The sequence below is a fragment of the Bos taurus genome, chromosome X (genome assembly GCF_002263795.3).
Source record: "Bos taurus isolate L1 Dominette 01449 registration number 42190680 breed Hereford chromosome X, ARS-UCD2.0, whole genome shotgun sequence".
In the NCBI taxonomy this organism is placed as follows: Eukaryota; Metazoa; Chordata; class Mammalia; order Artiodactyla; family Bovidae; genus Bos; species Bos taurus.
Genome location: NC_037357.1, coordinates 79,324,118 through 79,340,033, shown reverse-complemented (window position 1 = coordinate 79,340,033; position 15,916 = coordinate 79,324,118). Strand labels below are relative to the sequence as shown.

Genomic DNA, 15,916 nt, shown 5'->3' with positions numbered 1-15,916 from the left:
TTTATTTCTATTTTCTTTTTTTTAATATAAATTTATTTTAATCAGAGGTTAATTACTTTACAATATTGTATTGGTTTTGCCATACATCAACATGAATCCGCCACGGGTGTACACGTGTTCCCCATCCTGAGCCCCACTCCCACCTCCCTCCCTGTACCATCCCTGTGGGTCATCCCAGTACACCAGCCCCAAGCATCCTGTATCCTGCATTGAACCTTCTGTTTTCAAATTAGTGTTTTCATTTTCTTTGGATATATGCCCAAGTGTGGAATTGCTGGATCATATGGTAATTCTGTTTTCAGTTTTTTTGTAGAATCTCCATACTCGTTTCCACTGTGGCTGCACCAATTTACCTTCCCACCAATAGTGTACTGGGGTTCCCTTTTCTCCATATCCTCACCAACACTTGTTATTTGTTGTCTCTTTGATGATAGCCATTCTGACAGGTGTGAGGTGATATCTCAATGTGGTTTTGATTTGCATTTCTCTGATGACTAGCAGTGTTGAGCACCTGTTGACCATCTGTGTGTCTTCTTTGGAATAATATTTATTTAGATCTTCTGCCCATTTTTAAATCAGGTTTTTTTTTTTTTTAATATTGAGCTGTATGTAGTATTTATATATTTTGGATATTAACCCCTAGTCTGTCATATAATATGCAAATATTTTTTTCCCATTCAGTAGGCTGCCTTTCCATTTTCTTGATCATTTCTTTGTTGAGCAAAAGCTTTTACATTTAATGAGGTCCCATTTGCTTATTTTTGCTTTTGTTTCCTTTGCCTTAATTGACAGATCCAAAGAAATATTGCTATGATTTATGTCACAGAGAGTTCTGCCTGTGTTCTGTTTTAGGAGTTTTAAAGTTTATTTTTGTATATGGTATTATATAATGTTCTAATTTCAGTTTTTACATGTAGCTGTCCATCTTTCCTGGTACCATTTATTGAAGAGACTGTCTTTTTTCCATTGTGATTAATTGACCCAGGTGTGTGGTTTTATTTATTTATTCTGTTCCACTGATTTATGTATCTGTTTTTGTGCCAGTACCATACTACTTTGATTATTATAGCTTTGTAGTATAGTCTGAAGTCAGAGAGCATCATTCTTGAGTTCTGTTCTTTCTCAAAATTGTTTTGGTTATTAGGGATCTTCTGTGTTTCCATGCAAATTTTAAAATTATATGTTCTAGTTCTGTGAAAAATACTATGGGTATTTTGTTAGGGATTGCATTGAATCTGTACATCACCGTGGGTAGTATTTTAACTACTAGGTCTTCCAGTCCATTAACACAGTGTATCTTTCTACCTGTTTGTGTCATCTTTAATTTCTTTCATCAGTATATTATAGTTTTCTGAGTACCAGTCTTTTATTTCCTTAGTTAGATTTATTCCTAAGTATTTTATTCCTTTTGGTGTGATTGTAAATGAAATTGTTTCCTTAATTTCTCTTTCTGGTAGTTTATTGTTAGTGTATAGAAATGCAATGGATTTCTGTATATTAATTTTGTATCCTGCACTTTACCAAATGATGAGCTCTACTCTTTTTTTGGTGGTGTCTTTAGAATTTTCGATGTATAGTATTAGGTGGTCTGCAAAAAATGACAATTTTCTTTCCCTTTCAATTTGAATGCCTTTTATTTCTTCTTCTTGTCTAATTGCCATGGATAATACTTCCACTATTATGCTGAATAAAAGTGGCAAGAGTGGGCATCCTTGTCTTGTTCCTGATTTTAGAGGAAATGCTTTCTGCATTTAACCATTGAGTATGATGTTAAGTGTGGGCTTGTCGTATATGGCTTTTATTATGTTGAGGTATGTTCCCTCTGTGGGCTTCACAGGTGGCACAGTGGTAAAGAATCTGCCTGCCAATGCAAGAGATGCAGGTTTGATCCCTGTGTCAGGAAGATCCACTGGAATAGGAAATGGCAAACCACTCCAGTATTCCTGTCTGAAAAATTCCATGGACAGAAGAGCCTGGTGAGCTACAGTCCATGGGGTTGTAAAGAGCTGGACATGACTGAGTGACTGAGCACACATGCACACATGTTCCCTTTATACCCACTTTGTTTTTTACTCTTTGGCCTGTAGGATCTTAATTCCCTCACCAAGTATTGAACCTGGGCCCTTGGCAGTGAAAGCACAGAATCCTAACCTCTGGACTGCCAGGGAATTCCCTTTTTTTCTATACCACTTTTGTAGAGAGTTTTTAAATCATAGGTGAATGCTGAATTTTGTCAAAAGCTTTTTCTGCATCTATTGAGATGATCATAAGATTTTCATTCTTAAATTTGTTAATGTGGTATATGACATTGATTGATTTGTAGATATTGAACCATTCTCACATACCTGGGATAAATCCCACTTGATCATGGTGTATGATCCTCTAATGTATTGTTGAATTTGGTTAGCTAATATTTTGTTGAGGATATTTGCATCTAAGTTCATCACTGATAATTGGCCTATAATTTTCTTTTTGTGTGATATCCTTGTCTGGTTTTGGTATCAAGGTGATGTTGGCCTCATAGAATGAGTTCCAAAGTGTTCCTTCCACTGCAAATTTTTTTAATAGCTTGAGAAAGATAGGTGTTAACTCATCTTTAACTGTTTGTTTGGTAGAATTCTCCTGTGAAGCCATCTGATCCTGGTCTTTTGTTTGTTTGGGAGATTTTTTTATTATTATCACTGATTCAGTTTCATTACTGGCAATTAGTCTGTTCATATTTTCTATTTCTTCTTGGTTCAGTCTTGGGAGATTGTGCATTTCTAGGAATGTGTCCATTTCTTTTAGGTTGTCCATTTTATTGGCGTATAGTTTGTAGTAGTCTCTTATGATCCCTTTAATTTCTATGGTATCAATTGTACTTTCTTTTTCATTTCTGATTTTATTGATTAGGACCCTTTCGGTTTTTTTAAAAAAAATGTTTATTTATTTTTGGCTGTGCTGGGTCTTCATTGTTGCACAGGCGGAGGGGGCAATGGCACCCCACTCCAGTACTCTTGCCTGGAGAATCCCATGGGCGGAGGAGCCTGGTAAGCTGCAGTCCATGGGGTTGAGAAGAGTCGGACACGACTGAGCAACTTCACTTTCATTTTTCACTTTCATGCATTGGAGAAGAAAATGGCAACCCACCCCAGTGTTCTTGCCTGGAGAATCCCAGGGATGGCAGAGCCTGGTGGGCTGCCATCTATGGGGTCGCACAGAGTCGGACACGACTGAAGCGACTTAGTAGCAGTAGCAAGAGGGGGCTACTCTCTAGTTGAGGTACCCAGGCTTCTTATTGTGGTAGCTTCTCTTGTTGTGGAGTACAGGCTCTAGGGCTCATGGGCTTCAGTGGTTGTGGCTCACAAGCTCCAGAGCACAGGCGCAATAGTTGTGTCACATGGGCTTAATTGCTCTGTGACATGTGGGATCTTCCCAGATCAGTGATTGAACCTGAGTCTCCTGCATTGGCACATGGATTCTTTACCACTGAGCCACCAGGTAAGCCCCTCGTTTCTTTTTTTTTTTTTTTCCTTGATGAATCTGGCTACATGTTTATCAATTTTATTTATCTTTTCGAAGAATTAACTTTTAGTGTCATTGATATTTTCCATTGTTTATTAGTCACTATTTCATTTATTTCTCTCTGTTTTCTTTCCTTCTACTAACTTTATCTTTTGTTCTTCTTTTTCTAGTTCCTTTAGGTGTCAGATTTGTTTATTTGATATTTTTCTTGTTTTTTCAGGTAATCTCATATCACTGTATTTATTTATTTATTTGGCTACACTAGGCCTTAGTTGCAGCATGTGGGATCTTCAGTTTCAACATACAGAATCTTTAGTTGTAGCATATGGGCCCTAGTTCCCTGCCCAGGGATCAAACTGGGGCTCCCTGCATTGGGATCAAGGATTCTTATCCACTGGACCACCAGAGAAGTCCCTTGTGTCACTATAAACTTCCCTCTTAGAACCGCTTTTGCTGTCTCCCATAGATTTTGGATCATTGTGTTTTCGTTTTCTTTTGTCTCCAAGTATTTTTAAATTTTGTCCTTGATTTCTTCACTGATCCTTTGGTTTGTTTAGTTTCCATGTATTTGTGGGTTTTTTTTTTTTTTTTTACAGTTTTATTTTCTTGTAGTTGATTTCTAGTCTCATAGTATTGTGGCTAGAAAAGATATGATACTTGATATGATACTAGTTTTCTTAAATGTACTGAAACTTAGTTTTATGGCCTAGCATTTGATCTCTTCTGGCGAGTATTCCATGTGCGCTAGAAAAGAGTGTATATTCCACTGTTATTGGATGGAATGTACTATATTTATCTATTAAGTCCATTTGGACTAATGTTTTATATAAGACCAGGGTTTCCTTGCTAATTTTTCATCTAGATTATCTGTCCATTGATGGAAATGGGGTGTTAAAATCACCTAGTATGATTGTGTTGCTGTCAGTTTCTCCCTTTATGTCTGTTAATATTTTCTGTATGTATTTAGGTGTGCTTATGTTGGGTGCATATATATTTACTATTGTTATAGCTTCTTTCTGTGAGGAAGCTTTGCCACAGCATGCAAGATCTTAGTTCCCTGACCAAGGATCAAACCTGTGCCCCATACAGTGGAAGCACAGAGTCTTAACCATTGGACAGTCAGGGAAATCCCTGTTATATCTTCTTTGGATTGATCCCTTAATTATTATGTAATACCCTTCTTTGTCTCTTGTTACAGTCTTTGTTTTGATATATATACACTGCTGCTGCTAAGTCGCTTCAGTCGTGTCCGACTCTTAGCGACCCCATGGACTGCAGCCCACCAGGCTCCTCCATTCATGGGATTTTCCAGGCAAGAGTACTGGAGTGGGGTGCCATTGCCTTCTCCGATATATACACTACTATGTATAAAATAAATAAGTAGTAAGAACCTACTATATAGCACAGTGGACTCTACTCAGTACTCTGTGGTGACAAAGGGGATGTATTATACATATTGCTGATTCACTGTGCTCTATAGCAGAAACTAACAACATTGTAAAGCAACTAAATTCCAATAAATTTTTTAATAACCTATAAAATAAAGTCTATTTTGTCTGATATAAGTATTGCTACCCCAGCTTTCTTTTGATTTCCATTTGCATGAATACCTTTTTCCATACCCTCACTTTCAATCTGTGTGTGTCTTTGGATCTGAAGTGTATCTCTTGTAGGCAGCATATATTTGGGTCTTGTCTTTGTATCCGTTCATTCACTCCATGTCTTTTAATTGGAGCATTTAGTGCATTTCCATTTAGTGCATTACCCATTATTGATGGATACATACCTATTGCCATTTAGTTAATTACTTGGGGGTAATTTTTGTAATTTTTTTGATCGTCTCTTATTCTTTTGTTCTATTCTCTTGTAATTTGATGACTGTCTTTAGTGTTAGTTTGGATTCCTTTCTTTTTGTGTATGTGTTTCTACTATAGATTTTTAGTTTGTGGTTATCATCAGGTGTGTGTGTGTGTGTGTGTAAAATCAATGTATATACACATATATGTGATTAAGCTGCTAATCTCTTAATTTCAAAGGCATTTTAACAGCTCTGCATTTTTACTTCCCTCACCCCATGGTTACTGTTTTTGACATCATATTTTACATCTTTTCATCTTGTGTAGCCTTTAACAACTTATTGATTTTTAGTGCTTTTATTTTAAAACTTTCCTACTAGCTTTGTACGTGGATGATTTACTACCTTTACTGTATATTTGCCTTTATCAGTAAGCTTTTTCCTTTAATAATTTTCATGTTTATAGCTGTGGCCTTTTCTTTTTCACTTCCCTTTAACATTTCTTATAAAGCTGGCTTGGTGGTGCTGAACTTATTTTTTTGCCTGTCTGTAATACTTTTACAGATTTGATTTGATTTCTCCATCAAATCTGAATGAAAGCCTTGCTGGGTAGAGCATTCTTGATTGTAGGTTTTTCCTTTACTTCACTTTATTTATTTTTTTCCTTTACTTCACTTTATATGTATTGTGCCACTTCCTTCTCACCTGAAAAGTCTCTGCTGAAGTTAGCTGATAGCCTTATGGGAATTCCTTTGTATGGTATGTGTTGCTTTTCCCATGCACTTTTTATATTCTCTTTATCTTTAATTTTTGCCCTTTTAATTACAGTGTGTCTTGGTATGGTCCTCCTTGAATTGATCCTGTTTAGGACTTTGCGCTTCCTGGACCTGGATATATGGATATCCAGGATAGGGAAGTTTTGAGTTATTATGTTTTCAAAAAGTTCTCTGTCCGTTTCTCTCTCTTCTCCCCCTGGGACCCCTGTAATGTGAATGTTAGTATACTTGATGTTGTTTCAGAGGTCTCTTAAACTGTCCTCTTTTCTTTTTATTCTTTTTTCTGTTTTACTTTGGTGATTTCCACTACTCTCTCTGTATGCCAGTTTGCTGATCCATGCCTCTGTATCATTTAGTGTACTTTTAATTCCTTTTAGTGTAGTTTTCGTTTCACTTATTATATTCTTCATCTGTTTTGCTGTTCTTTATATATTCTAAGTCTTTGTTAAAAAACTTCTAACTTCTCAGTCTATTCATCTCTTCTTATCCTGAGTTCTTTGATCATGTTTACAATCATTACTTTGACCTCTTTATTGGGTAGATTGTCTATCTTCACTTCACCTAGTTCTTCTTCTGGAGTTTTATCTTGTTCCTTCATTTGGAACATGTTCCTCTGTCACCTCATTCTGCCTAATTTGCTGTTTTTATTTCTATGTATCTGGTAGATTGGTTATGTTTCTCAACCTTAGAGAAGTAGCCTTTTGTAGGAGACATCTTATGTGTCCCAGCAGCACACTTCCCTGTTGTCACCAGAGCTATATGCTCTAGAAGTGGTTCCTTCTGTTATGGTGCGTTGACTACTGTGGGTGGTCTCATAGGTGTGGCTCACCCCTGGTTTGGTTGGTTTTCAGACCCTGCATTGTATAGAGGCTACTAGCTGCTGGTCAGCAGGGTCAGGTCACAAGATCCTGGCTGAAGGACCCAGGTTTGGGGGTGGGGGTGGTCCTGGGCTAGTGCTTGCTCACTGGTGGGCAGAATCAGTTTCTAGGATGGATTTCCTGGATCTAGTGTCAGCCTTCTGAATGGGGCTGGTGAATGGCGCTGGTTCCTGATGTGCCTGGCTGCAGGTTCCCGGGTATTCCACTGCTGGTACTGGCCCACTGGTAAATAGGGCTAAGTGGCTGGCTGAGGAGTTCAAGGCATCTCAGTGCTGGTATTGGCCTGCTGATAGGTGTGGCTAGGGCCCAGGTGGTCCCAAAGCTAATTAATGCCAGCTCATTGGTGTGCAGAGCCAGGTCTTGGTATCTCTGGCTTCAGGGCCCTGTGCATCCCAAAGCTGGTTTCAGCCCACTGGCGTATGGGGCTGGATCCCCGGGCTGCTGGCTAAAGAGCTCAGAGTGTCCCAGGGCTGCTCTCTGCCTGCTGATGTTTTGGCTGGGTCCTGAGAAGGCAAGCTGTGGGGCTGTGGTGATCCTGGGGCCAGTGTCTACCCATTGGTTGGTGGGGTTGAAGTCCAAGAGATCTCAACAGTGGTGCCCACTCACCAGTGGGTGAAGCTGGGTCCTGGCACTAGTGCCAATCCACTTGTGGGTAGAACCAGGTCCTGGGGTCTCTGGCTGCAGGGCCGAGGGGTCCCAGAGCTGATGTCTGGCCACTGGTGGTTGAGACCAGTTCTTGACATGGCTGCAGGGTCTGGGGTGTCCTCAAGCTTGTGTCAGCCCACTGGTGATTGAGGATGGATCCTGGTGGCTGAGGGGCTCAAGAGGTCTCAGAGCCGATGTTGGCCTGCTGGTGGGTGAGGGCATAGCCCAGTAGGTTCCAGGGCTAGTGCCAGCCTGCTGGTGGGTGGGCTGGGTCCTGCCATGGCAGGTTGTGGTGCTACAGTGGTCCTTGGGCAGATGTCTGCCCACTGATGGGTGAGGCTGGTTCCAAGGCTAGAGCTTGCTCACGGGTGGGTGAGTCCAGGTCACAGAGTGTCCTGAGGCTGGTGCCTGCCCACTGGTGGACAGAGCTGAGTCCTGGGGGTCTCTGGCTGCAGGGCTTTGGGGGTCCTGGGTCTAGTACCTACGCTCTGGTGTATAGGACTGGGTCCTGGGCCCTCTGCGGACAGGGCCATGTCCAGAGGCAGCTGTGGGTTCAGAGGGTTTTAAGACCACCTGCCTGCTGGTGTGTGTGGCTGTTCCTGCCTGGCTAGTTGCTTGGCCTGAAGCATCTCAATATGGGTGCCTACAGGCTGGTGGGCAGGAGTGGGGCAGCATCCCAAGGCTAATAAACTAGAAGCAGGATTCCAAAATGGTGCTTGCCAGCCCCAGTGTCTCTGTCTCCAGGATGAGACATATGTCTATGTCCAGTTGTCTCTTGCCTCTCTGGAAGGCTGGCCAAGATCAACAGGTGGCTCTGATCTAAGCTTCTTTCAAATTACTGCTTCAGCCCTGGGCCCTGGAGCATATGAGATTTTGTATGCCCTTTAAGACTGGAGCCTCTATTTCCCATAACCTTCTGGCTCCCCTGAAAGTAAGCCCCACTGGCCTTCAAAGCCAAACATTCTGGGGATCATCTTCCTGATATTGGAAATTTGGACTGGGGAACCCGATGTGGGGCTCAGACCCCTCGCTTCTTGGGGAGAGCCTCTGCAATTGTAATTATTCTCCCATCTATAGGTTGCCTACTCTGGGGTATGGGTCTCGACTATACTGTGACTCTGGCCCTCCTACTCATCTCATTGTGGTTCCTTCTTTACGACTTTAGTTGTAGGAGATCTTTTCTGCTAGATTCTGGTCTTTCTCATCAATAGTTGCTCTCATCAAATAGTTGCGATTTTGGTGGTGCCAGTGAGAGGAGGTGAGCTCAGTCTTCCTGCTCGGCCATTTTGACCAATAAAGAAACTAGTAAGAAATATTTTTATCTTTGACAATCTTACAGGTTAGAAACCTATAACTAATAATATTTTTTTTCTAAAAATACATGTACATGGCAAAAAACAACACAAGCAATATAAAAGGATATACAATTGAAATTATAACCCCTGTTCCCTCAGTTCCCTTTCCAGAGATGCCCACTGTCAGTTTCTTGTTTATTCCTCCAGATATCTTGTATGCAAACCATGTATATACAAGTATAATAAATGGGTGTATATGTGTGTGCACATGCATTTGAATATGTATGTCTGATTTACTGATGAAAACATCTGAACATACTTATTTGTTCATGTGGGTTAGTATATTTTAGGAAACATTCCTAGAGGTATGATTGTTGTATCAATGTATTATAGTGATTGATATCATTCCCAGCCCACTATCCATGCCATGTCTTCACCATTGTTCAGCAGTCATAAAATTTGAAGACAGTGGAACTGATCTCACTCCCAGCTTCAAGAGTTGGTGCACCACCGTGTAACATGATCAAAGTAAGTCTATCCCCTATGCCTTGGTTATTGGTTCAGGCAAGCCAGGCCTTCACCAATCAATGCATACCACTGTCCTGTCAAAGGGAAAGTTCAGGAATGATCCAGTGATACCAAGTCAATGAAATGTTAGAAGATATTTGTTGATGTATTGGGAGGAAGAAGGTTGATTTTCTTTTTTTTTTCCTTTGCTCTTGTGAGAGAGAATAAAAGCCAGCTTTGTCTCTTCTTTTGCACAGTATGTTGTAGCTGATGTGAAGAGTTCAAGTGCTGCAGCCCTTTTGCTACCAAGAACGGAGTCAAACAGTGGAGCTCGCACTTGGGATGACTGAACTGACAGATGGTAGGAAATTAGGTCCTTGGTGATATTGTTGAGCCACAGAAGCAAACCAATTTCCAAGCCCACTCGTCCCCTGGAATTTGCGTTACTGGAACCAATAGATCATCTTTATTGTTTAAGACTATTGGAGTTGAGTTTTCTGTTACTTACAAATAAAAAAGCATATAAACTTTATTTTTTTTCCTTTTTTAAAAAAGTTTTTATTGGTGTATAGTTGATTTACAATGCTGTGTTAGTTTCAGGTGTACAGCAAAATGATTCAGTTATACATATACATGTATTCAAAAATGTGGAACGCTTCATGAATTTGTGTATCATCCTTGCACAGGGGCTGTGCTAACCTCTATATCATTCCAATTGTAGTAATGTGCTGTAGTAATGTAGTAGAGTGTGCCAAAGTGAGCACACTTTAAAAATTTTTTGATGAGTTGCCTTACAAAAGATATACCGATTTACAATCCAACAACAAAATATGAGTGTTTCTCCACAGCTTTGCTAAAATAATATATTATCAAACTATCTGATACTGTCATTTTTATAGGAAAAGAGTGGTATCTTAACAGTCTTTTTATCATGAGTAAGGTTAAACTTTTTGTTTGTTTGTTTATGTTTTGGCCACGCTGCTCAGCATGTGGGATCTTAGTTCCCTGACCAGGGACTGAACCTGTGTCCCCTGCATGGAAGCATGGAGTCCTAACCACTGGGCCACCAGAATTCCCTAAGCTTTCTAATGTACTTAAAATTCACATATATTTCCGTTTTTTCTGCATGTGTGTGTATACTACTCATGTCCTTTGCCTAGTTTTCTATTTCTCTTTTCTTATTGCTTTGTAAAAGCTTTTTGTATCCTAAGTAAATCAGGTTCTTGTTATGTGGGTTGAAATGTACTTTCTGAATCTCTTCTTTGGCTTTTGATTTTCTTTTCCCATTAAAATGTTTTTTTGTTTTTTTTTTCTTTTGGCTGCACTGGGTCTTCATTGCTGCTTGTGGGCTTTCTCTGTTGCAATGCACAGGCTTCTCATTGCAGTAGCTTCTTTTGTTATGGAGCACAGGCTCTAGGGCACGCAGGCATCAGTAGCTGCAGCTCATGGGCTCTAGAGTGAGGGCTCAGTAGTTGTGACACATGGGCTTAGTTGCCCTAGAGCATGTGGAATTCTCCTGGACCAGGGATTGAACCCCATCCCCTGCACTGACAGGCTGATTTCCAACCACTGGACCACCAAGGATCTTTTTGCGTTTTTAAAAAATTTTGTTTATTTATTTATTTTTGGCCGTGCTGGGTCTTCATTGCTGTGCAGGCCTTTCTGTAGTTGCTGTGAGCAGGGGCTACTCTCTAGTTATGGTATTCTCTTGTTGTGGATCACAGACTCTCGGGTATGCAGACTTCAGTCGTTGTGGCTCCTGGACTTGAGAACACAGGCTCAGTAGTTGTGGTGCATGAACTCAGTTATTTGCTCCATGGCATGTGGGATCTTCCTGGACCAGGGATCAGCCCCATGTATCCTATGTTGACAGGTGGATTCTTTACTACTGAGCCACCAGGGAAGCCCTGCTTTTTGCATTTTTATGGCAAATATATATAACATAAAATTTAGCATTTTAAAGTGCACAATTCATTGGAATTAAGTATATTCACAATATTGTATAACCTTTACCACTACTTATTTCCAGAACTTTCTCACCCTAAAGAGAAACTCTGTTCCTATTAAACGATATTTCTCCATTGTCCCTTCCAACAGACCTGGTAAACTCTATTCTAATTTCTGTCTCTATGAATTTGCCTATTGTAGGTAACTTATATGAATGTAATTGTACAATATTTGAATTTTTCTGTCTTATTTCATTTAGCATGTTTTCAAGATTCATATTTATTGTAACATATATCAGAATGTTATTCCTTTTTATGGCTGAATAATATTCCATTCCATGTATATACCAAATTTTATTTATTCATTCATCTATTGATGGACACTTGAGTCATTTCTCAGTTCAGTTCAGTCGCTCAGTCATGTCCGATGCTTTGCCACCCCATGGACTGCAGCACACCAGGCTTCCCTGTGATCACCAACTCCCAGAGCTTACTCAAACTCATGTCCATTGAGTCGGTGATGCCATCCAACCATCTCATCCTCTCTCGTCCACTTCTCCTTCTGCCCTCAATCTTTCCCATCATCAGGGTCTTTTCAAATGAGTCAGTTCTTCACATCAGGTGGCCAAAGTATTAGAGCTTCAGCTTCAACATCAGTCCTTCCAATGAATATTCAGGACTGATTTCCTTTAGGATTGACTGGTTGGATCTCCTTGCAGTCCAAAGGACTCTCAAGAGTCTTCTCCAATACCACAGTTCAAAAGCATTAATTCTTCAGGTTCAGTTTTCTTTATAGTCCAACTCTCACATCCATTCATGACTACTGGAAAAAGCATAGCTTTGACAAAACAGACCTTTGTTGGCAAAGTAATGTCTCTGCTTTTTAATACACTGTCTAGGTTGGTCATAGCTTTTCTTCCAAAGAGCAAGAGTCTCTTAATTTCATGAGTGCAGTCACCATCTGCAGTGATTTTGGAGCCCCCAAAAATAAAGTCTGTCACTGTTTCCATTGTTTCCCCATCTATTTGCCATGAAATGATGTGACCAGGTGCCATGATCTTAGTTTTTCAAATGTTGAGTTTTAAGCCAACATTTTTACTCTCCTCTTTCACTTTCATCCAGAGGCTCTTTAGTTCTTCTTACTTTCTGCCATAAGGGGTGGTGTCATCTGCCTATCTGAGGTTATTGATGTTTCTCCCATCAATCTCGATTCCAGCTTGTGCTTCATCCAGCCTGGCATTTCGCATGATGGACTCTATATATAAAGTAAATAAGCTGGGTGGCAATATACAGCCTTGATGTGCTCCTTTCCATATTTGGAACCAGTCTATTGTTCCATGTCCAGCTCTAACTGTTGCTTCTTGACCTGAATATGCTGCATTCAATATGCTAGCAAATTTGGAAAACTCAGCAGTGGCCGCAGGACTGGAAAAGGTCAGTTTTCATTCCAGTCCCAAAGAAGGGCAATGCCAAAGAATGCTCAAACTACTGCACAATTGCACTCATCTCACACGCTAGTAAAGTAATGCTCAAAATTCTCCAAGCCAGGCTTCAACAGAACGTGAACCATGAACTTCCAGATGTTCAAGCTGGTTTTAGAAAAGGCAGAGGAACCAGAGATCAAATTGCCAACATCGGTTGGATTATCAAAAAGCAAGAGAGTTCCAGAAAAACATCTACTTTTGCTTTATTGACTATGCCAAAGCCTTTGACTGTGGATCACAATAAACTGGAAAATTCCTAAAGAGATGGGAATACCAGACCACCTGACCTGCCTCTTGAGAAATCTGTATGCAGATCAGGAAGCAACAGTTAGAACTGGACATGGAACAACAGACTGGTTCCAAATAGGGAAAGGAGTACATCAAGGCTGTATATTGTCACCCTGCTTATTTAACTTCTATGCAGAGTACATCATGAGAAACGCTGAGCTGGAAGAAGCACAAGCTGGAATCAAGATTGCCAGGAGAAATATCAATAACCTCAGATATGCAGATGACACCACCCTTATGGCAGAAAGTGAAGAACTAAAAAGCCTCTTGATGAAAGTGAAAAAGGAGAGTGAAAAAGTTGGCTTAAAACTCAACATTCAGAAAACTAAGATCATGGCATCTGGCCCCATCACTTCATGGCAAATAGATGGGGAAACAGTGGAAACAGTGGCAGACTTTATTTATTTATTTTTTTTGGCCCCACAATCACTGCAGATGGTGACTGCAATCATGAAATTAAAAGATGCTTACCCCTTGGAAGAAAAGTTATGACCAACCTAGACAGCATTTTAGAAAGCAGGGGCATTACTTTGCCAACAAAGGTCCGTCTAGTAAAGGCTATCGTTTTTCCAGTAGTCATGTATGGATGTGAGAATTGGACTATAAAGAAAGCTGAATGCTGAAGAATTAATGCTTTTGAACTGTGGTGTTGGAAAAGACTCTTGAGAGTCCCTTGACTGCAAGGAGATCTAACCAGTCAATCCTAAAGGAAATCAGTCCTGAATATTCATTGGAAGGACTGATGTTGAAGCTGAAGCTCCAGTACTTTGGCCACCTGATGTGAAGAACTGACTCATTTGAAAAGATCTTGATGCTGGGAAAGATTGAAGGTGGGAGGAGAAGGGGATGACAGAAGATGGGATGGTTGGATGGACATGAGTTTGGGTAAACTCCGGGAGTTGCTGATGGACAGGGATGCCTGGTGTGCTGCAGTCCATGGGGTTGCAAAGCGTCGGACATGACTGAGTGACTGAACTGAACTGAATACTTAGGAGTGAAGTTTTTGTATCATGTGGTAATTCTATGTTTAAATTTCTGAGACCCTACCAAACTATTTTCCACAGCAGCTACAAACATTTTACATTTCCATCAGCAATGTGCAAAAGTTCCAATTTCCTTTTTTAAAAAACTGTATACAATTTATTTAAACGTAAAAAAGTTCATGCATTTCTCCCAACCCCTACCCCCAACTTCTTAAAACCCCTGTTTGCCTCTTGCCACCATCAGTCTGATCTCTGTATCTCTAAGCTTGGAGATTTTTGTTGTTATTATTTTCAGATTACACACATAAGTAAGATCATACTCTATATATCTTTCTCTGTCCTACTTGTTTCATTTCCCTCTAGGTCCATCCATGTTGTTGCAGATTTCAAGATTTCATTGTTTTATGGCTTAGATATATATATATATATATATATATATATATATATATATATATATATAATTTATTTATTTATCACTTCATCTATCAGTGCATAGTTACATTGTTTCCATATCTTGGCTATTGTAAATAATGCTGCAGTGAACATAGGGGTGCATGTATCTTTTCAAATTAGTGTTTTTGTTTTCTTTGGATAAATACCCAGAAGTAGATAAGACTTCCCTGACTGTCCAGTGGTTGAGACTGTGCTTCCAATGCAGGGGGCTCTGATTTGATCACTGGTTGGGGAACTAAGATCCCACACGCCGAGCATTGCAGCAGGAAAATAAAATTAAATAAATAAAAATTAAAATACCCAGAAGTGGAACTGCTGGATCACATAGTAGTCCTATTTTTAATTTTTTGAGTAACCTCTATACTGTTTTTCCATAGCGGTTGTATCAATTTACATTCCTACCGACAGTGCATAAGGGTTCTCTTTTCTCCACATCTTTGCCAACACTTGTTATTACTTGTTTTTTGTTTGATTGTAATAGTCTTTTTTTTTTAAGTAAAGAATCTCAAATTTTTATTGTCTTCATAATAAAATATGAAGCTCAAAACTGGATCACTTGGCCTTTTTCTTATCTCCTCCTAGCTAAAAATGCTTGTATCTCTTAATAGCCAACATTCTCTTAGATCTGCAGTTGGGCTCAATGCATTCAAGCCCGAGTACAATCTACTTTGTAGTTTTAGCCTTTTTCTGGAAAATCGGCTTAGTCTGCCCACCATAGTCACTCTGCTTCCTGTCAAAATGCTGCTTTCCCTGGCCATACAGAGAATGCTTGCCCTTCTTGTACTATGTCACTTTGTGAGGTTGGTACTTGCCATACTTGTAACAGAAAGTCCAATGGGCTTTGGGAATGTTCACCATGTTTGCAAGAGCGTTATCAGAGAAAAGAGACCTGGCCAGAAAAGAAGTACATCCATCATAGTCATTTTAACAAGTGTGAGGTAATATCTATCCCACTGTGGTTTTGAATTGCATTTCCATGATGATTAATGATGTTGAACATTTTTTCATGTACCTGTTGGCCACCTTTTGTCTTCTTTGGAAAAATGTCTTGTTCAGATCTTTTGCCCATTTTTAATCAGACTTTTTTTGCTGTTGACTTGTATGGGTTCTTTGTATTAAATATTTTTCAGATATATGACTTGTAATTATTTTATTTCTTTTTAATTGAAGTTAATTGGTTTACAAATGTGGTGTTAGTTTCAGCTATACAATAATGTGAATCAGCTATATGTATACATATATCCCCTCCCTCTTGAGCCTCCCTCCTGTAATTATTTTCCTCATTCAATAAGATGCCTTTTTATTTTGTTGACGATTTCCTTTGTTGTGCACAAGATTTTTAGCTTGATGTAGTCTCACTTG

General features: G+C 39.7%; 1 protein-coding gene, 1 non-coding gene and 1 pseudogene across 7 annotated transcripts in view; 1 reads left to right on the top strand and 2 right to left on the bottom strand.

Moving 5' to 3' along the window:
• ITGB1BP2 (integrin subunit beta 1 binding protein 2) overlaps nucleotides 1–9,932 on the top strand; it is a 37,433-nt gene extending 27,501 nt beyond the window's left edge. For 3 of the 6 annotated variants that reach the window (XR_816942.2, XR_816941.2, XR_816940.2), the window contains 2 exons: nucleotides 9,306–9,421; nucleotides 9,658–9,932. Coding sequence is in view for 3 of the 6 variants with exons in the window: in XM_059883507.1 (XP_059739490.1) it covers nucleotides 9,341–9,349 (9 nt within the window). In the remaining 3 variants the exon portion in view is untranslated. Of the gene's footprint in view, nucleotides 1–9,286; nucleotides 9,422–9,657 lie in introns of those variants that run through there. The other 3 variants (XM_059883507.1, XM_010821852.4, XM_010821853.4) reach the window with 3 other exon arrangements.
• Nucleotides 9,933–10,041: 109 nt separating this feature from the next.
• On the bottom strand, nucleotides 10,042–10,144 carry LOC112445230 (U6 spliceosomal RNA). The gene has a single exon (XR_003033598.1). It is a non-coding gene; the product is annotated as a U6 spliceosomal RNA (small nuclear RNA).
• Nucleotides 15,064–15,437, bottom strand: LOC100297381 (ribosomal protein L36a-like pseudogene; annotated as a pseudogene).